The 23664-nt window shown below is 33.4% G+C and overlaps 1 protein-coding gene across 2 annotated transcripts in view; it reads right to left on the bottom strand.

Moving 5' to 3' along the window:
• The window catches only part of WDR7 (WD repeat domain 7), a 365561-nt gene that overhangs the window by 151554 nt on the left and 190343 nt on the right, over positions 1-23664 (bottom strand). For both annotated transcript variants that reach the window (XM_007191962.2, XM_007191960.2), the window contains one exon: positions 3141-3362. In XM_007191962.2, coding sequence (XP_007192024.1) covers positions 3141-3362 — 222 coding nt within the window. The remainder of the gene's footprint in view (positions 1-3140; positions 3363-23664) is intronic.

Raw genomic sequence — 23664 nt, forward strand, 5'->3', positions numbered from 1 at the left:
TAGATACTAAGATATTAAGCTATATGAAAATTCCAGAGAAACAACATTTATGTTTACTTTCCTTGCAGGAAAATATAAAATACAAATGAATGCTGTTGAAATATTATATAAAACATATTGAACTAAATCAGTAGCCTTCAAAATAAGTAATCCCTTCAAAAGGGAGCATCTTAAAACTTTTCAAGGAACACATAGTTTTGTAAGCACACGTAGTTTTAAGGCACAGTTAGTTTAAAGGAATTGATTTTGGGATGCTAAATATGCAAATTAACACCTTGGCTAAAACTGGGAGGGTAGAAATTTTCTCTCTTCAAGGAAAATAATCAAGGATGTAAGATGTCTGACATTTAAAGGGAAGTCTGTCATGCAGTTTTTTTAATGCATGATGATGGATATCAAACAGTTATGCCAAATATTCTACTGAATATATTTAAAAGAACAATAGTTTTACTTTTAAAGGTCAATATTCACAATATCCTCAAAATTATATCTTTTGCAAATGTTTAAACTTACTATTAAAAAGTTTTAGCTGTCACACTATGGAGAACAGTATGGAGGTTCCTTAAAAGACTAAAAATAGAACTATCATACGACCCAGCAATCCCACTACTGGGCATATACCCTGAGAAAACCATAATTCGAAAAGAGTCATGTACCACAATGTTCACTGCAGCTCTGTTTACTATAGTCAGGACATGGAAGCAACCTAAGTGTCCATCGACAGATGAATGGATAAAGAAGATGTGGCACATATATACAATGGAATATTACTCAGCCATAAAAAGAAATGAAACTGAGTTATTTGTAGTGAGGTGGATGGACCTAGAGTCTGTCATACAGAGTGAAGTCAGTCAGAAAGAGAAAAACAAATACCGTAGGCTAACACATATATATGGAATTTAAAAAATAAAAAAGTGGTTCTGAAGAACCTAGGGGCAGGACAGGAATAAAGACACAGACGTAGAGAATGGACTTGAGGACATGGAGAGGGGGAAGGGGAAGCTGGGACGAAGTGAGAGCGTGGCATGGACATATATATACTACCAAATGTCAAATAGATAGCTAGTGGGAAGCAGCTGCATAGCACAGGGAGATCAGCTCGGTGCTTTGTGACCACCTAGAGGGGTGGGATAGGGAGGGTGCGAGGGAGATGCAAGAGGGAGGCGATATGGGGATATATGTATACATATAGCTGATTCACTTTGTTATAAAGCAGAAACTAACACACCATTGTAAAGCAATTATACTCCAATAAAGATGTTAAAAAAAAAAGTTTTAGCTGTCAATATAAAAATGTGCAAGGGATTAGACATTTCTTGATACTCATTAGAGAGATGGTGAGCAAAAAAGTTTGAAACCCACCGGACTAAATCATGTCAAGGTTTCACTAACCTCTAGTATTCTAATGTCAAGATTCTAAATAAGGCTCTCTCTATATAAGTCCTAGGCTGTCTGGAGTGACACAGAAAGGTTGGGCCCATTAAAGAGCCCTTGGTAGAGAAGGTGAGATTCGAGCAGGGTTTTATGAATGGAAAACAGGGAACCTGTAGAACCTGGGAAAAGATGAAGAGGCCTCTGCAGGAGAGGGGAAGTGGACGTGCCCGGGTGGAAAATGGGAAGAGCGTGGGTTTTCAGGTCGCAAGAAGCTTGAGTTCAAATTCAGGTTTTACTACATTTTGGCTGAGCTACTTTGAAGAAATCTTCATTTCTATTTTGATGATCATCTGTTTTGATGATCAAACGAAGAGATAGAAAAGAAAGTGTTTTTTAGATTATAAACTAATAGCACATGTTAGTCATTAAACCCTTTTCACCAGAAACCATTGAGCAGTAGCAGTTTACACAATGGTCAAAAGCATGAGCTCTAGAACCAACAGACTGTTAAGACAAAAACTGCCATTTCCCGGAGGAACGATCTCAGCCAGGTTAACGAAACCTCTCTGTGCTCAATTAGCCTTATGTGTAAAATGGAGATAATTGAGGAACAACCCACTTTATAGGGTATTGTGAGGATTAAGTGAGTTAGTGCATGTAAAGAGCTTAAAATCATGCTCAAAAGAATTACGTGGTTGCTTTATTATTGGTGGTGGTGGTATTCCTATTATTACTCCCTGATTCTCAATGTCAAACGGAGATCAAGAGATTACCAACCCCTAATACGTATTTGTTGGATTAAGAATCTAAAGAGGGGTTGGGGTCGGGTGGGGAGGGAGGAGCAGGCAGGCAGCTAAGTCTATAAAAGGCCTTCAATAATAAAGCCACCAATATGGCTCCTTGGTTTCTCAGCAAAAGTATGTGACAATGATCTAGTGAACTTCTCTGCTGTCATAACTAACAAAGTAGCCTATATCTTTTCCCCTTGCTTAAAAGCCAAAACCCCAAAAGAACACATTGCAATTTATGCTACAAAGAATATCTTGATATATTCGGTAGGATTATATTTGGTAGTTAAGATGCCACATTTGTTAGAAATGATTCTGCAATATGGCGGGAACATTCTGTCCTTACCTAAGGGAGTTCTGACACTAAAGGACCAAAAGACCTCATTATAAAATACCCTTACCTATTATTAACATACCAACCACAGAACCAAAAGTAGCAATATGACACAAACCCTTTGAGCTCTGAATGTAATTTTTTAGTCATTATTGGAATAATTTTATTGGAATACTTTTTAAATTACAGAAGTAATTCGTAGTTCCTCATTCACGTTCTTTAAAATACATACAAATATATTTATACACACACACACACACACACACACATTTTTTTTTTAAATAAAAAATTGGTCTTCCACCCCTGACTTTTCAAATCACATTCAGGACAAGATGCATAGTTTTTCGGAAATTATTTTAGAAGTTAGAAGTTTTGGCTAAAGTCTTGACCAAAATGTGGAAACACAAAGCTCAGAAATGTGTTATTTTAAGAAAAGCATTTAAAAGACCATGTTTTAACTTTGAAAAAGAGGTCCCAGAACTATAACTACAGGGTAATGTGCCAAATAGATTGTGCTGCTTTCCAATTTCATTTAAGCATTCTATCTGAGCTAAAACTCAGGATATGTTCAATATTCTGAGATTCTGTTAACAGGTAATATGTACTGAGAAGCAATAGGTCGGCGTTAGGAATTTTTAACTTACAAGTATGTCTGGCCAGTGAGTAGTTGGATCCACCACTAGTCAAACCAAATCCCTCAGGAATTTGACTAGAGCTTCGAGGTCTGGTCAGCAGTTTAGGAGGTTCAATTTCTGCACCAAATTCAGCTCCTATTACTCCTAGTAAAACAATAGCAGTAGCTTGCTTCCGTCTTTCCTCATAAGACGTGGAAATTTTTTTCATTTGTGGGACACTTGATAAGCAACCTGAAAACCAAAACATAAGAATAGAAATTAAAAGACTATCGATACATATGATAAGAAACACATTCCAGATTGGTCTCTCAGGAATGAACAGGCTTTTCAACAAATGGCACTGGAACAACTGGTTTTCCATGTGCAAAAGAATGAATTTGGATTTCTACCTCTCACCATGTAAGAAAATCAGCTCAAAATGGATTACAGTCCTAAATATAAGAGCTAAAATTAAATAACTTACAGAAAAAAAATGTATATTTTTTTATGATCTTGGGTTAGACAATGATTTCTTAGATATTATAGCAAAAGCATGAGTAATTAAAAAAATATTTTTAAATTGAACTTCAGTATTAAAAACTTTTGAGCTTCAAATGACATAATCAGGAAAGTAAAAAGAACATACAGACTGAGAGAAAATATTGTCAAATTATATGTCTAATAAGGGATTGTATCCAGAATACTTAAGGACCACTTCTTACAACTCAATATTAAGAAAACCCAACTTTTAAAATGAGCAACCAATTTAAATAGATAATTCTCCAAAGATATATGAATGGCCAATATGCATATTAAAGCTGCTCAACATCACTGGTCATTAGAAAAATGGAAATCAAAACCACAGTGAGATACCACTTCACATCTACTAGAATGGCTGCAATTAAAAGGACAGACCATGACATGTATTGTTGAGTCTGTACAGAAATTGAAACTCTCATGCATTGCTGGTGGCAATGTACAATGATACAACTATTCATACTTTGGAAAATAGTTTGGCAGTTAGAGTTATAACATATGGCCCAGCAATCCCACTCCTAGGTATTTACCCAAGAGGAGTGAAAACAAATGTACACATAAAGACTTGTACATGAATGTCCATAGCAGCATTATTCATAAGATCCAAAAAGTAGAAACAACTCAAAAGTCCATCAGCTGATAAACGGCTAAACAAAATGTGCTACACCCATCCAATAAAATATTATTCAGCAATAAAAAGGAATGAAGCACTAATACATGCTGCAATGTGGATGACCTTGAAAACACTATGCTAAGGGAAAAAAGCCAGTCACAAAGGACCACGTGTTGTTGTATAATTCCATTTTCATGAAATGTCCAGAATAGGCAAATCTATATAGACAGAAAGTAGACTGGGACCGAGGTGAAATGGTTAATGATGGCTAATGAGTACTAGGTTTTTGAGATGAAAAACTTCTAAAATTAGGTTATGATATCTGCACAACTCCAAATATACTAAGAATCACTGGATTCTACATTTTAAAGGATGAATTTTATGGAATATAAATCATATCTAAATAAAGCTCTTTTTAAGAAAAAATTGCTAACTCATTTATTAATTTGCCCACTAACTTTACAAATATTTATTGAGCACCTACTTTGGGCCAGGGAATTGCAAACAGGAAAATAAGTAGTCCAGGTTCTCAAGAAGCTCACTAGTACATACAAAAGCAGAGCCTGTCCACAAAGGAGGAAATGCTGAATTTAAAACTCAAAGGATAAGTGGAAGTTTGCCAGGAAATAAGAGAGATGGACAGTAAGAGGAAGGCAAAGGACGAATACTTTGTCCAGATGGACCAGAACGCAGACGCCCAACCAGCTGTTTGAGGAAGCGCTCACAACCTGGGCAAAGCTCAGTATAATTTCACATGCAGAAGAAATACCAGCATGACACCCAAAACATAATGGAGAACAATTTGAAATCTTTATTAAAGTATCAGTAAATAGGTAATGGGGAATTACATTCTTAACACGTAACACTACTTCTTAAAATTAATTTTCCCAACCTTTCTCTAAGGTAACTACACCTCATTCATTCTCTCAAATGCTCCCAAGATTTGGTCTTTTGTTCAGTCCTACCCTTTTCCAGTTCTACTTGTTTCTGTAAGTGGTCTACCTTTTATTTTTTGTTTGATATTTATTATACGATATCACAAGCATCAAAAGAATTACATTGAGAATATATAAAGAATATCATGAAATATACATGTACACAAGCAACTTTGTAAAATCTTAATGTTTTCCATAGGTGCTTCAGATTTTTAAAAGTAATTAACTAATGTGGATATAACTAAAGCCTACCATGGATTGTGTCTTGACTTTACTACACCTCCCTCTTGCCCTAGAGGTCACCATGATCCTGACCTTATCAAATACTTTTTATCTATCTATTATATAATCATATCAATGTTACCTGAAATGTATATTTTCTGGCCTTGAACTATGCTTGCATTCCAGGGGTAAACTCAGAGTACATAGATGAATGGAGATCAATAGATAGATAAGTAGGTAGGTAGGTAAACAGGCCAATAGACAGACTCTGAACTAAATTTGCTAATAGAGTTTTTTGAGTTTATGCCCATAGGCAAGATTGAACTATGATTTTCTTTTCATGTACTATTCTTGTTGGGTCTTGATAGCAATATAATACAAGCCACCAAAACTGGGTTAACTTTCACTCCCCAATTCTTTGAAAACAGTTAAAGAATTCTTGACGTTAGATGACAATTCTCCTCTAAAATGATCAGGGCCTGTGTCTCAGGATGCTCCCCTTCTGAAGTCAGGGAGTAGGGGATGCAAGGGCAGGGAAGGTGCAAGGGTGGAAGAAGGAATATTTTTTATTATGAATTCATTTTCTGTAACACTTAGTTATTTGGTTTGATTTTCTGTTTCTTCTTGAATCATTTTGGATAGCTTATAGTTTTAGAATTACCTATTTCATCTAAGTTTTTAAATGTATCGGTCTGAAGTTATGTAGAGTGTTCTCTATGATTTAAAAATCTCAATTGTATCAGGTGCTATGAATCCTTTTAAGTATTATTTCCCTGTGCCTTCTCTAATATTATTTTTCATGCCTTTCTTAATCAGTTTTTCTAGAAATATATATTTTATCAGATTTCCAAAAATACTGTGGTTTTGATCTGTTTCAGCTTTCTATTTCACTAATTTCTGCTGTTATTTTTATTATTTCTCCCACTTCCTTTAGGTTTTCTCTCTGTTCTCTCTTTCTCTTGGCTTTATTTCCAGGTTCCCCGATTGAACGCAGCTCACTTTTCATTGTTTTCTATTATGGTTAACAGTACAAGTCACACAGTGAGCATCCGTTTTCCTCTACTCCTTTAATAATACAACCTCAATTTTAACTGAATAGCAATGTATTCATACTCTTTCCATGTCCTTCCAGGAACCGAGGAAGCCATAAACTAGCTCCTGGCCTTAAGCTCTATTCATTACATATTTTAAGTCCTCTTTGTTCATAGGAGCCAAAGCCTACTTCTGGAAAGCAACTATTGGTTTTAGCCCAGATCATTGCATTTCTATTCCATTACTTGTCCACAACGATCTCTATCTTTCTTGAGCCTAGTTATGCCTTGTTGGTTTTCTATTTGTATATTTAATCCATCATAGCTATACATTTGGTACAGAGGGATTTCAAAAGTGAACTTCTGGAGCCATCTTGATTGGAGGTCAGCTTTCTGCTCTTTCTCATATTAACCCATCCAGCTTTTCTGGCCTCTTTTAATCCATTGCTCTATACATTAATTAAATCAATACAGTGAAGGGTCCTCAGAGCAGTATGCCAACCAAGAAATTAGCAGCAGGGACCTCGGAATACTTTTAGATGTTTTATTTTGTCTCTTCTTTTTTTTTTTTTCCTTTTGTCATTCTATACTACTGCAAGTAAGGCAGGGAATGACAAAAGGGGAAGTTAAAGGGGTACTAAAACAAGAGGCCTTTGTACAGCAAGCTGAAGACTTTTAACTTTAGGCTAATGGAAAGCCACTGAACAATTCTGTATAAGCTGGTTACATGAGATTTATTGTCAGAAAGATCATGATAGCAGTAGTATGGGAGGTGGACCGTGAGGTAAAACAAGACTGGTGTCAAGTCGAACCAAAAGACGGCTCATGCAATGGTCAAGTGGAAAACAGTGAGCACCAGTGGTGGTAGAATTCACAATTCATTCCATCAGCTACTCAGTCATTCAGCATATAAGGACCAAAGATCTAGTGTATGCATGGCATTATGCAAATATGAACTAATGAATTGATATGGGATGAATTAAGATGAATTAATAGGGATAAGAAAAGCAAAGTCCCTGTCCTCACTGAATGTAGAGGCAACTAAACAGGAATTAGACATGTAAAGGTGAAAAATCAATGAGAACTTTATGGTCTAAGAGAACAGTACATGTAAGAACCTAAAGCATAAAGAATTTGTTGATTTCTATTGCAAGAGTAGGGCACGGGGCTGGAATGCTACGAGCAAGAAGGGAATGGTAGAACGTGAGGCGAGAGTCAGGAAAGGGGCAAATCATAGATGACTCTACTGGTCATACTTGCATTGTTCAATCCTTTGAACAATGGAATTTAGGGTTTTAGAAAAACACTCTGAGCGTGTATGAAGAATGCTGGAAATGAGATGAGCAATAAACAGGGTATTGTAGAAATGAAAGTGAGAGATTAAGGTTGGTTTGGTGTTGGGATGTTAAATAGGAGATGCAGAGAAGTGGGTGGCTGCCAGATCCTGGTGAGGTCTGGGTAGTTTATAGAAACACTACAGAAAGATATTTGGTGTCATGCTCTGAATTCTTTTAAAAATCCTAATTAACTAAAACAGAAGTAAAACAAAATTTTTAAAACCCTTGCAAGAGAGGTAGGTCTGGCCTTTCCAGAAGCCAAATTAAAAAAAAAAAAAAATCTAGAGCACAAGGCTTCTTAGCATACTTAAATTCCATTTATTTAGCTGTGCTGAGAGACAGAATAGGATGTGGGCAAGAAGACCCAGCTGAATCTAAGAAATGGAAATGGAAAGATATTACAAAGATGTTAAGAGTTGGAAAGGAATCATTGAGTAAAAAAGTGGCATGAAAGCACTTAAGGAAAAATGGGAGATTAGTTATCTAGGAAGCTAAGGTGGTAACATCAAAGAGTAGTTACTGTTTATTTGGATTCCAAGAAAAGTTTGGTGCAATTGATAACAAAAAAGATTTGCTCTTGTTGTTGCTATAGTTTCTTAGCTTCTGCATGTCACATTTTGTTGTTTAAAAAAAAAAGTGAGTTTAGGAAATTTGCCATTAGTTTTAAAGCATGTATAGAAAGACAAAATCTGAAATGAGATAACAGAAAATAGATCCATCTTTAAAAATATTCTAATTCTTTCAGGTAAAATTTTAGTTATTATTTTCCTAATTTGCTTTATTTTGTTTGGTGTATTTCAAATCACATGCAGACTGCTTTATAATAATGTTCCCCCAATGTTATAAAATTATTTTATAACTTCCAAGGTCATGATAAGTCATATTTCATGAATTAACATTTCTTATAAAAAGCCTCAATTAAAATGTTTAAAAATATTTCAGTTACATAAGATATATCTTCCAATCTGATACCACAGTACACATTTCTGTCTCTTCATGGATATTTTTTCTAACTTTTTACAGACAAAGAGGAAATGTTAGTAAAAGTATTAGCATGTACACGTGAGTATAGATTCAAAGTATGACACTGGTCTGTGATAGTTTATAGCAGCCAAAGGGGGAAAACACCGTAAAAGCTTAACCATGCTAAAAAGGAAGAAAAATCAATAATCGCTGCCTCTGTGTTTAGAAGGATGAAAATAGACCCTAATTCTAGACAAAGTGATATTTAACAGTTTGATAATCTATACCTCAGCACATGCATTTAAAACCAACTTTATTTCTGTACAGGAACAGACACAAGGAATAAGAGCTCTGTGCGACTACATCTAGACTCATGTAGCACATATTTTATTCTTTACATAGTCTTCTTGAAACAGGAAGCCAACCAAGCTCCCCTCCCCCCTTGTCTCAGCAAGAGCATGCTCCGTAACAATAGTTCAAAGGAAAGCTCTATTCTGCAGTTGCACTGATTGTTCTGTCAGCTGACCTCTGCAGAAGGGAATTGCTAACCGCTGCCTTGCTCCTTAGCTGACAAATGAATGATCGCAGCTCCATCTATTTTCACTATGGCTGCCTCTAGCCCAGGTGCTCAGACAGAGAGCCCGGTGTGACATCTTAGATCAAGATGAATTGGCACAAACTCCTGATCCAAGATTGTTTTATACCATTTAATTTAGTTTCTTCCCCTGCTTGGATGAGCACAGCTCTGGTTATGGATTTCTATTCTAATGTACTGAAGCAGGCCCTGAAAGAAGCCAATGAAGCAGCTGCTGGAGCAAGGGACTGCAGGGATACTGATCAATAGGCAAGGCATTGACCCCGGCCGGCCAGCCTCTGCAACCGCCATGCTCGAAGGGGGAGGGGGCACGGAGCGCACATGGGCTGCTTACAGTAGGAAATTAAACAACAGGGGCATTTGGAGAGCTCCACCTCTACCCTGGTCCCCCACCTTCTCTATGTTCCCTTTTGTTTAATTACCTCAATCTTGTCCTAACTCCCACTTCTTGGGAAGGAATTAAGGCTTTAGGGAAGTTTTAATAATGTTCTTTAAAACTGCCATTTGTAAATTTTATTCTTAAGCTAATAGAAAGAATCATAACAGGTGCCCTCGGCTAAGTGGCCAAAATATGAAATCTTAATTAGCTGTCAAGTACATCAGTTGGTGTAATTTAAAGTTTGGCATGTGCACAGGCTCATAAGAACACTGTCCAACTGGCTATGAACACTACTGATGCTGAAATTCTACGGTATGTAATTTTTATCAGTGCTCAGATCTGAAAAGATGATAGCTCTTTGTTAACATGGAAAGAAGTAAGAACAAGAAAAGGATCCCCTAAAAGAGACACTGACTGATTAGTAAATGTATAAGGTGACAGATGCCCATCCCTGCTACTATTCTAACAACAACACAGCAATTTCTGATTCTTTATTTTTTTCAAATTTGGAAACATTTAAAATTATTGGCTTCGCCTGTGTTTTCTCCTAAATAATACAAGATATACACAATTAGCTGCAATGTTTTCCTACAAATAAACTGACAACCAAATAGGAGATTCTGAGATATTAAAAATAAGATAATTCTGCAAAAGTGGATCTTTCTACAGTTTCATTCGTCTCATGAAAATTTGGTGTTTTTTCACAGAGACATGCCTCCATTTAATCATGCTAAAGGGTGACATGGAGATCCATTTTCTTGACAGGACGGTTGATCACCCTATCACAGTAAGAAAATTAATACCTTCAACTAGCCCTGTGTGGAAAACAGAAGCTACATGCAATGGTAAAGGACGTAAATGTTCTAAATTTGAAGTTGCGAACAGAATACTTGTTCTGTGTGAAAATAATATTTCCTCATTATTGGGTTACTTTAAACAAAATATGAGCCTTTGATTTTATTAAAACAACCATTTAATTCATACAGTGTTCCTCAAAAGTACATAATTGTCTTTAGATTTAGCATAATTGACTCTAGAGTTCCAGGAGCAGGAGTAAACCCTTTACTTACAGCTTAACTAGAACACAGGTAAAATATTTGAGAAGTTTAAGCTATTTAAAGGGCTGTGAGATATTGATTACTTCATTTAAAAAGCAGTCAGAGAGTGCAACCAAGAGGTCAAGATAAATTTAACAGTTTGAAGCACTTTACTAAATAACTCTAAAGATGATGTTAATTGGCTTTGTGCAGTTCCAGGGTAAAATTAATTTTATCTTAGCTTACAATAAAAGGATTAAAAGACATATTAAGTTCTTCAGTTTTAACTGGAATAGGAATCAATGGATTTGAATTAAGGCTAACGGCGGTTTTATGAGAGATGGCCTACCAGCAGATACTTTATATCTGCTATTAGCCATATATTGATGGAGCTCTGTTATTGCATTAGGTATTAAAACCTTAGAGAAGAATATACCACCAATTACTACTCTGAGAATATACTTTAAGAATTGGGTGATTTGACCTGGAAAAATTGTCGTCAAAAATTTGATTCTTTGTTTAGGATTCAGTATCAGAATGCTTTTTATAGCTGACTTATCTGTGTTACAATGTCTATAATTCTAGTAAAAATTAATGAAATGATGTAGTTAAATTCCATCACAATTCACTTCGAGATTAATACTATATTTAAAACTGTATCACAAGCATCTCATTAGGGTTTTTTAAACCAAAACATTACATTCAGATTAATTTTAGCACACCAATTTTATGCCAGAAATTCCTGGCAATAATAGAGTCCAAGAGACACTCATAATGATACAAATATTTTCTGAATTTGATATAAATTTCAATATACTCTAAAACATCACTCTCAAAATTCAGAAATGTCTATTTATTATAGTAAAATGAAAGTACAATTTTAAATGATTTTTCTTCACTCTTTCATTATTTAACGATATGTTTTGGAACTATATCATAGAAAAATAAATTGCTTTTACTATGAGCTGCCTAGGAAAGCAAAAAATACAATTCGTAGTTAATAAGGTATATGTGTTATATATTATTAAATAACTGGCTTTGTAAGACTTTATAGGAATGATTGGGAAAAAGTCAGTTGCAAGATCTAAAGACTACTTAAAATAATAATTTGGATTAAGCTAGAAAATAGTTTCCACTGTAGTTCTTTACAACTCTTTTGTGTGCAGTAAAGTGTATTTGCTAATATTAGGTTATGATTAATTATTAAAGAACAAAAGTAAATTTAGCAAAATGAACTTTGTTAACACAGGCAATCTTAAAGACAAGGGAACTTTCAGAATTAAGACACATGATTTACTATTTACAGTGTGAAGCTCTACAAATATTAGCCAATAAAAGTACAAAAAATTTCTTTTTTCAGACCAGTAAAATATTCTTCCAAATTTTCATTTTTATCTGTTTCTCTTTTCTCAGCCCCATTGACATTTTAAACGTGATGGGGTATTATCAGCAGATATTATGAAAAACATATATAAAATTGTATATTAGGTAAAGATGAGTTTAAATAGTATAGGACAGTGAAATATGTCAAATGAAAATATATTTTAATACATTTCGGAGCTTGAACAACAGAAGTACCTAAAAGAAACTAGATCTTCAAATGTGAGTTGAGTTCTAATTGTTTCTTAGATGTACTTTAATCAAAATAATTTAAACTTACTTCTGACTGACTACTATCTAAATTGATATACCTAGTTGCCTAATGGAATATTAATTTATTTTTAATATATGCCTTTTAAATAATTATACTGTGCTAATCAAAAATGTTAATTTTACAAATACATATACACATTGGTGTACATAATTATGTGCACACACATAAGTATACAACATTCTTAGCTTTAGTGTCTTGATACCCTGAGCTAGAAGCATATTTTTGAAATTTTAAAATCTATGTTTTAATCTGTTTTAAATCATAATGAGAAAAATGTTGGCCCTCGGTGGCATTTTCACAGTTGTAAATAAATTGTTTCCACACGTTTAGCCAGAGCATTCCCCACACCTACTGGCTGCTACTCTTAGGGTTGCTTAAGACTGGATAAAGTACAACGCTATAAAAATGTCAAATTTTACTCCATATGTAATTATAATCTTCCAAATAAGCTTTATTAACAATAGTTAAGGATGTCCCTGGTGGCGCAGTGGTTAAGAATCCGCCTGCCAGTGCAGGGGACACGGGTTCGAGCCCTGGCCCGGGAAGATCCCACATGCTGCGGAGCGACTAAGCCCGCACACCACAACTACTGAGCCTGCACTCTAGAGCCCACGAGCCACAACTACTGAGCTCTTGTGCCACTACTGAAGCCCACGCACCTAGAGCCCATGCTCTGCAACAAGAGAAGCCACCGCAATGAGAAGCCCGCGCACTGCAGCAAAGAGTAGCTCCCCGCTCACCGCAACTTGAGAAAGCCCACTCGCAGCCACGAAGACCCAACGCAGCCAAAAAAATAAATAAAAATAAATAAATGTATTTAAAAAAACACAATACTTAAAATAAGGAAAAATCTTTTGATATTAATTTATTTTTAAGACAATTTGGTCTTAAAATGGTATAGTATTCCACTAATTACATTTAAGTTTCCAATATACCACAGTTTTCAGTTGAATACTTCAAAGATGAATTTGTTAAATGGCAACATAAAAAGACATAGATTGATGACAATCAGCATGTGAAAAAGAACTCAAAGATGTCACTCTCTTTGGTGGTGAATGCAAGTTTCATAAGCTCACAAAGAGAATCTGAGTCCATGCCATTGAAAACTTATGTAATTAAGTTCCTTTTCTTAAGCCACGTGCTTTTATATGAATATATTATTTTCACTTTTGTTGACACAACTTAGAACACTGAAAAATCTTCCACTTTTTACAAAATGTGGCAAATAAATTTTGATAATATGGAAAAACAATAAAATGGCAGATGGTTATATGGCCAACATGTAAATTTCTACCTGTGTTTCTGATGTAAATAAAATAAAATAAAACATGGAAGTTTTTGAATCTTCCTCTCTACCTCCTTGGGAAAAACAGATGTACTGATTAAAAATGACAATCATGGGGAACTTCAACATTTATTTCTAAACTCTCATATTATTACCAAAGCTAGTATATGTAGTGTAGAATACTCTCACTCCGCCGTCAGCATAAGCGTTTCCTCCACTGCATTAAAAATATTTTTTAGTTGCTTTGTGACACATCTGCCAGTGCTTTCCTCACACCTACTGACGGGGCACATGGAAGCTGCTCCCCAAACGTATGAGGCTTTTGCTGTTTTTGGTGCTGCTGCTCTATCCGCACGCCCCCCCCCCCACCGCCCCGCACCCCGACTTGAAAACTGAAGTAAACAAACATGCTATTAATTTGTATGCATGCTCGATGGCCCCCTGCTGGACCGTAATAGGTTCTGCAAATGCATACATCTTTCTACGGCTGCTGATTAAGCCATTTTAAAATAATGCCTCTCACACATAGATGTATTGTGTGTGTGTGTGCATTTCAGAAAATACCTCACATCTATTTTCTACAAAATCAGATAAAAGCAGAAGAAATGAACATTCCAAAATGATGCTCTTTTGCAAAGGGAATTTAATATTATCACTGTCTTAGGGGTATGTCAATTATTTTGAAAATTAGAAACCTTAAGCTTTGAGAGCAACTTGTATGTTTTTAGAGCAGTTCTTGTAACAATTTCTTATTCTTAACACAGATAAGTTCTACACCCATTTTCCACGATCTGCATTATCTTATTTTTCTCCTTACTCTCCACCTGACCATCAAAAAATCCAGTTTTTTCCTTTTCCTTTTCCTTTCAGTGAGAACATTCTCAGTTTGGAAGAAAACTGGATTTTAAAAATTCCAAATATCTATCTAAGGCATCTATGTAATCAGGAATCTTGTAGCTAATAATTATCAAGAATAATGTTCAATTCTTGGTTCACTTTACCTTTCAAGGGTGAATCTGAGATACAGGTCAAGTTTTAAAAATCACGAATTGTAACATTAAGAAGACCATTATTAGCTTTTTCATGAGGAAAGAAATATTTCAGAAATAGTGGTTAGTGGCTTGTAAAATTATATAAATCTGAAAACATAGCAAATAATTCTCAATTTTTTTCATACAGTTAATGTTCAGAAAAAGGCAATTTCTGCAATGAGATTTACTTATAATACTGAAATAGGCATGATGATGTGTTTCTTTAAAAGATCAAATGGAATACATGAGACTTAACATTTGGTGGACTCTTAGAATACACTCTATGAAGATTTTATACCTGTGCATTACAGCACATGGAGAAATAAACTGTTACACCTGAGGTCATTTTTATTCATAAAATGACAAATCATTTACTGGACTCACTTGAAAAATATTTTCATCTAGGTAATTTCTATCAACTCAGTGATATAAAACCAGATGAAAAGGGATAACTGCCTTGTTCTACCTTTAAGAAGTTAACACATACATCTGTTCATTTATAAGAAGTATTTGTAGTATTCATAGTTTTGAATTATATATATATTTGGTCACAATAATGAAACAATGACAGGTAACTAAAAGTTACCATTTTTTAAAATGTTTGTTTAAAGTAAATTAGAACTTCTAAGGGATTTCTTGCTTTTATTTTTCTCAGTAGGTTACTTTATAACATTTATCCAATTTTGAGAAATAATCTGTTTATTCACATGTTATTTTTTCTTCTGCCTTCTTCACTATTAAGTGTTAAGCAGGCATAATGATGCATAGTCAGGGGTAACATAATATCTTGTTAATTAATGGCCACACCTTTGAAGTAACAGATCTAGGAAAAGTTGTGGTGGTTAAGCCAAAAGTAACATTTTACAGGAAAGACTTTAATAACCTAGTCCACATTTAGCAGAAATGTAGCAGAAATACAGAAGATTTTATCTTTTCTTAAAGCATCCTGTGAGTTAGTAAAATTTGATATAGATTAACATACAATTCCTAACAACTAAATATCGAAATTAAAAGGAAAAATATTTTTAAATTTAAAGGAGAAATAAAATAAGAAGAGAAAGAGATAAGTAAAGAAATTTAAAGGAGAAATAAAAAGGTCAAAGACATCTTTGACTTTTAATTTACTAATCATATTAATAAATGATCAAAAAAGCAAAGCTTTGAAAAAGAAAAAAGCAAATAAGCACAAGTTAACTAAGCATTTGTGCTAACAGTCTAAAAGCCATTGACAAAATAAGCCACAGCCTCAAACTGTTAAGTATATACTCATTATTAGCCCAAACCTACAGAAAAAGTAGACCATCTATAGCCTAAGGAATACAGATGTGTATAAATGACATATTAGCCCAATTTTTTCAAGGAGATTTCTACATAGCTTCAGAGAGCCTGAAGAAAAAGAAAACTTGAATTGTTTAGATAGCTACAGAGGACTTTCATTTCTGATCTCTTTACACATTTATGCTTTCATCATTTTTTAAGCTACATATAGACAGAAGAATTATGTGCCTTTTAAATTATTATAGATAATTTAAAAATTATTTTACATTTCCTCATTTTGTGATGGGGATAACTAGTCTATCAAATTGACTCTAGTTGTTATTTGGCAAATGCTTTGGTCACAGACCTTTTTTCTGTTTACATGATTTCTTTTATTATGTACCTTCTCAAATAAGCATGTAACTGTTTTATGTGATTTCCTATTAATTAGTTAATTCTACTTGTAATTTGGATCTGAGTTGCCTATCTTGCACGTATCAAACTAAAACAGCCTCTGAGCCTTGAATTTTTACAAAATCTTTCCAACGTTTAACTGAAAAGAGCTAAGCATATACACCTAGGCATCCCGGATATGGAAGTCATTGATTAGTTACAACTATGGATTGGGAAAAGCTACCACTCCTTAACTGAACACTGAGAGCAAAATTTAATGTTTACCTATGCATCTATGTGATCAGATACTCAGGTTTTTAAGATGTCATGTTATTTTAAAAGACTGTTTTTTTAAAAACTCTGCTCCTGTTTCATGACAATACATAATCATTTCCTCAAAATTCTGCCTGACTTGCTCAAATCATTAGGTTACTCAGGAGTTGTGAAGAGATAGCTTTATAATCTTCTCTTATCTTAATTCATCTTTTATTAAGACAGATACTTCCATATGTAAAAACCTAGAAAATACACATATATTGATGTTTTAGGCTTACAATTTTTCTCAAATAAAACTGTTTCTCTTACCAGCAAAAGAAAAATTGAATAATTTTTCTAATATTTTATACAATGTTTTTGATTTCTACAAAATATTGTTATAATGACATAATTATATGCTACTACAATCACTTTCCAAATTCTTTTACAAAAACAGATAGACCATTAAGAATTTAAGAGGAAAAGAAAACACACCAGAAGTACCATGTGTAAAACATCTCCTAGGTCCAAGATTAGATGACTGTTAGTGGGAAATTTCAGAATTTTAGAGGAAAAGGGGATCACAGAGCTCTTCAAACCGAGCCTACCCATATTTTATAGATAAGGAAGGTCAAGTAGGTTAATTGTTCAAGTGACAACGTGAAGGGCACAAAGAGAGTGGGCACTCATGGCAACATCATTCCAGATCGAGCTCTAGAATCTTCAATGGCTGTTAAGTTAGTGTTTTGTTGCACAGAAACTAGTTAATATTTGACACCTGCTCCAAGATAAATCTATATTAGGTATCTTCAAATGCTGCATAATTCAAAACATTTCTTAAAAAATTAACAAGAAAACAATATTTATAATTAGAAAAAAGTCAAACTAAGTTTTAGTCTATAGTAACTAATAATGTTATATTTATTTTCTACTGGGGCTGTCTATAACAAATGTAAAAATTTGGGGGAAGCAATACTGTTAAGCATATGAAGCAACTAGATTAAATTGGATTCTATATGGAATATATATATATGGCATAATGAAGCATACTGAAAAAATACAAAGTACTAAGCAACTGTTACCCTGTTGAATAGCAGATTATTTTAATATTTGGTTTCTGAATAGTAATAATGTTTATGCTCAGTATATGGAGGAAAACACTAATTAAAAATAAAACTTTAAGTTTTAGTTACCTCTACATAAGCCTCCATGTCAGTTAATGTCTACTATAAGCTCACGTGCACAAATATTTTCCAAACTCACATACTAAATGCCAAATATTGCAAATAAATTCGTGATCATTTCCAAAGTTCGTGTCGTAATATCAGAGAATAGCTTAGGGTCTCCATAAGGGTTAAGACAATCATTTTCTACTGCATACTAGTGCTATTCTAAGCCGATAGTGTGTTTAAATCCACACCAATGAAATCAATACAGCACTGTTCTATTCAAGGTGAGACCAAATAAACCTGTCTGAAGCTTTGAGAAATAGGCTTTGCAGTATACTTTGAGTGCTAAATGCCTTTCAGTCCAGAGATCTGTCATTAAATAATCATTAGCCATCATTCACTCTTCCTAAAAAGCTTAACATCTAAACTTGTTCAGCATCCGCTAAAGCATTAGTATAGACTACTAAGTAAGTACTCATTAGCACTCAGGGGTGTCTCAACCACTCTGTTTAACCATGCATTGTCTTATCTAAAAATACTCCCAAATATTAATACATATTTACCACTAGATTAGAGGGCAATTTATTCAAATTATTAGTAAAAAGGACATCAATATAGTGACCAGCCTCTTTTGGATAACATGGCATAACCCACAGAGTTACTATCAACGCTTTCTTGTCTGATCTATCCAAATAAAATCTGATGTCTTTCCTAGCATTCAGCATCATATATAATTCACCATCACATATAAGCCAAATAAAATTAAGTTAATCACAACAGAGAATTCATCAGGAAGTAATCTTGGCTTTGATCCTGAATGTATTTTAAAATAATGCTTCTTTTATCAGTGCTATTCATATCTCTTTCAATATATGATCATCTCAATTGCTGAGTATCAACTATAATGGGCCCTGCATTATTTTAGATATCATGAGGTAGGGATAAAATTAGGATATATTTATCTTCTTTCTATTACCTTAAAGATTGAGTAAATAATATAGAATGGTCTTATTTAGTAATGTTACTGGACTGTATGCATAAATTTGATGGTCAAGGTAATTTTCTCTGTACTTATACAAGTTATTTCTTGTACGCTATTAAACTAATCCTCTCATTTTCAAGCTACTATTAATGACAATGTAGTTTCTGAAAGACATTAATTCATTCTCCTTTTTAAAAAGCTCAAATAAAAATATATGGCCAGATACTTACGATCTCATCTATAGTTTTACAACTTATCACTTTCAATTTTAATACAGATTTCAACCTGAGAGTCGTGATATTATATGAACATTTTTTATTTAACTGGATGACATTTGATATCTTCCAAGTATTTAGATAACTAAACAAAAATATTCTTTTAGCTTAATAGCTACTTTAGGTACTTTAAAATGCCAAATACACATAGTACAAATATAAACTGTAATAGAAACTTTCTAGTCTTTTAATTATCAGCCCATTTGATCTATGACTTTTTCATGTTTCTATCAATACCCCAAAATAAAGTTTCAATTGCTAAGATACAAACAAGTGTAATATTGCTTGGAGAGTTTGGTAAATGTAATATCACAATATTATATTTCAATGTATAAAACATTTTAAAGCTCAGAAATTAAAGAAGGTAATATAAAACCAAATCTCATCACAGATGATTTTTAATGGCCAAATTTTCCCTTACATGCAGCATTGAAATATACTTTCAATATATCATAGAATATAAAATTGCCATTCCTTTTCACTTGTTAAGGTACTTTGAGAGTTACACTGAGCAATTAGTTAACTACAAACAAGTAACAGTCCAGTCATTATAAAAAGGAGAAACTTCTTTGGAAAAATGCAAAAAAAAAGTAAAACTAAAACTTATCAACTTATGTAAAAGCATGATGTGTAGATAGCAAGAGAAAGGGAGAATATCCAAAGTTAGCATCAATATTGTGAATATAAATTAGTCACACTTTCCTAGAAGAGCCCTGAATGTCAAAGAAATCTAAAAACAGTTTTGCAATAAATTAATAAAAATATAAAGTTTTGCAATTATAACAATTTGCCAGAAAATGTAGTATTTTTTAAAATGTATAATCTATAAAATTTGTACCACTGGACTTGACTTTGACCTCACCCTCCTTGAAACAGGTAAACTCTTAGAAGCTCAGGTAAGTTCTCATTTTTTAATCTACAAAACAGTGCTGGCAAAGTCAGCAAAGCCTGACAAAGTGCTTTCATCCCTTTCAGAATCTGTACCACGAATCTCTCACTGCTAATCTCTTACTGACTGCAGAATCAATATTTATACCATCTATTTATACCAATCAACATTTATGCTACACTAAATTTTAAGTAATAAGTTTTGCTTTTTCATCATTACAATTGTTTAATTACTTTAAAACAAAATTGATTTATTATCTCTACAATTAAATTTAGCCTCCTTTTTTTTTAAGGTAAAAATAAGAAAAGGGATTTTATTTGCCCTTCGTAACAATACAATTGTTTTGTATATACTAAACAACTGTTATGAAAAAGAAACAAAATGCTGTTTTCAAATAATTCATGCCTTTAAAAATATGTTAGATTAACTGTTAATACAAAAACATGATCAATAAAAGCAATTCATTCTTGACTTTCAAATCTCACTGGGTATATAGGTGAAACTTCAATAAAACCGGTACTCTTCTGGATTTTACATTTTGAAGCATGATTACCATTTTAATGAAAAGTACATAGGAGTAACACACTATTTTAAATTATAGTCATTTTGAAACTGAAACAAGTTGCAACTTATCCTGATTCTTTACGAATAGACTAGGTTCTTATTGGAAATCAATTGGAAGGCAGGTAAAATTAGATAGCTATGGTTACCAGAATATCAATAAGAGATAGCAATATATAATTTTAAGTCTTCTGTTAAAGTAAAAAGAAAATAAAAGATACAGAAATTAAAAAGACCTTTTTGCAAGCAAATGCTTAAGATGCAGAATATATTTTCAATGCCATGATGTATAATCTGATATACACAATAATGAAAAGACATTTTCATTATTATATGCATTACTTCCATCAAAATCATTATCAAAACTGGATTTTATATTTTTCATTTGAATGTCTTAAACACTAAAACAACTACACTAAAATGTAAGGACATAAAATAGGCAATTTCAGCTTTATCACATTTCAAATATTTAATTAATGTAGACAACATAAGGTAAATGAAAAAAATTTCATAAAAGGTAGGGAATCTGCTTATTGAATCTAAGAGTTGACTGTATAAAATTAAGATAAGTAAAAAATAGAAGGGAGAGTTCGTGACAAACATATTTAAATGTCACTGTACACAGAATTAATCCAAAAAGACAAACTTAAAACTTAATTGCTACTTATGAAATATCTTCAAAACAGATTACATGGTAAACTCACATTTCTAAGTTATTAAATCAATACCAGATCAAAATCTTCAAAATAAAGCATACAGAGTTCCAAGATATATAAACATAATAGCTGACAACAGTAAAGTGCTTCTGAGAACTGTTTTAGCTTTGCTTCTAAATTTTTCATTCTTTGTTAATGCATATTTATATGCAAATTATCTTCTCCTATACAACTGGATCTACTTAGGTTTATTTGGAAAAAGGTATAACTATGAAATTTTATAGAATATATTAGTATATATTAATAATCCACCTCATTAACTTAAGGATCAATTTTTAAAAAAGAAATGTACATATCTATAAGGCACCTATAATCCCTGAAATATTTTTTGTGTAAAAGTATTGAAAGAATCCGACAATGTAATTGTTAGTGTAAGGTAACAGTCACATTATACTCGAGGCTATTAAGCATGCATTCCTTAGCCTAATTTAATGTTCAAAATGGCTAGATTTAATTTTCATAAGAGAGATATATCAATATTATGATACTTGTTTTTCTCAAAATACTTTTCAAAACCCCTAAACCTAAACACCCTGCTCTTTCCCAAAGTGACAAACACAGAAAATCAGTAGGTTCTTGAAATACGCTACCGACAGTCCTGTTCAGAAATGAAAGGCCAATACTATATTAAAGGAAAAAAATGAAACCACAAATAAGTAACAGAATTATCACAGGCCCCACTGTATCGTAGAAGCTCAGTACTGGACTGCTCGGCTGCCGGAGGAGCTCCAGAGTTAACCTGGTGTGATAAAAGACTTGACAAAGCAATTCTGACTGTGCAGCAATGCTAAGTTGTGGACTAATACAAGAACAGGAGGCCCAATCGCTGTCTTTCACCATGCGCAATTTACACACGGCTTTATCAATAGCCTTAGTGCTGAATACAGAACACACTCTATTTGGCTTTCAGTCAATTAAGCTTTAAGCTGTCAGCAAACAAGACTTTTAAGTTAATTTTGAATCACCACGAATCAAGTTGAAGGTTGTAAAGGGCGGCTCACACAACGGCATGAAAAAAGGCAGTTTAATTGCCTCTGAATAGCTATTATATGCTGCAATTGGCCTATTGAATCTTAGATGATCTATTTATTTATCAAAGTGCAACCATCAAAGATTAGTAAAAGAGTGAATAATCTGAATTGTACATTCCCTATTTTGCATAAGAAGTTGATGTGTTTGCAAAGGTCTAAAGCAGTCATATTTTAAAGCATATTTTGTTTTTTAATGTAAAAATTTTGTGAAATGGAACATTAGCAATACAACATAGCTTAAAAATAGAACAACTGTATTTCTAGGAAAATAAAGATTTCCTGTTTTAAAAGATACACTTGTTATCATGAAATATTTTCATGTATTATTTGATATCAAATTGACTATTCAGAACATAAACACTCCTTTATAAATGTTCACATTATAAATGTTCATCAAAAAAGAGAGCCAGAAATAGAATTATAGAATTGAATTAAGTCAAAGGTTTAAAACAACTTAATTAGAATTCCTTAGATTAAACTGCATCATTAATTGGGTAAGGGAAAAGAACACCAAAACATATCATTTTAATACTGAGGATTTCTCAAGAAAATGGTATAATCAAATTAAAAGGATTATTATATTCCTAATACTGCATAACATCTATTTTTTAAAAAGACTGTGGCTGAGCACAATCCTAATCAGTTTTTTCCTGAAATTATGTTTTTCAATTGCATGTATTCTGTTTATTATTACAGGGTTACTCATGAGTGCTGGATGCGTATATTGATTTTTTTTTATTAGAAGAGAGCACTGAAGCATTAGGTCGATGGGGGGTGGGGGGATGCTCAGATGTTATAAACAGATGTAAACATAGATCAACTTTAGGGATGGTAAAACTGAACCATTTTGCTTTGGCTGAAATGTGCTATAGTTCTTTTTACATGTTAGACCTTCAACAGTAAATATATTAAACCATACACTCAGGGTTAATTTACATAGGGAAATCAGATGGAGATTAATGGTTATAAAGTATTAATGGTTTATAAGAATTTGGATAGAATACGGGTTAATTTTAGTATTCCCTCAAGGACAGTCACAGATTCTTGGAAGCCTGGACCCATCACTCTATATTTCCAGTCAGCAGAGGCGACGGGCTTGGGAATCAGTACTGACTACCATCATTCCAGGAACTACCACACGTTCAGGGGCTGAAATTCAATGAAAGAGTGTTAAAACCCTTTCTCCTTCTCTCTTCTCCCATCCATTATTAAAAAATACTATTTTTTTTTTTGCATTTAGAGTCACAAAATATAATCATTTACTAGTTATTTCTTACAAAAAAATCGATGCTACCAAAACCATAAACATAAAGATCTAAAGGAGAGAATGCCTACGTGATTTCTAAGGGAAACGGGGGAGGAAACAGATTACAACAAAGTAGAAACCATGTGAAAGGGGATATTCTC

The sequence above is a fragment of the Balaenoptera acutorostrata genome, chromosome 13 (genome assembly GCF_949987535.1).
Source record: "Balaenoptera acutorostrata chromosome 13, mBalAcu1.1, whole genome shotgun sequence".
NCBI classification, from domain to species: domain Eukaryota; kingdom Metazoa; phylum Chordata; class Mammalia; order Artiodactyla; family Balaenopteridae; genus Balaenoptera; species Balaenoptera acutorostrata.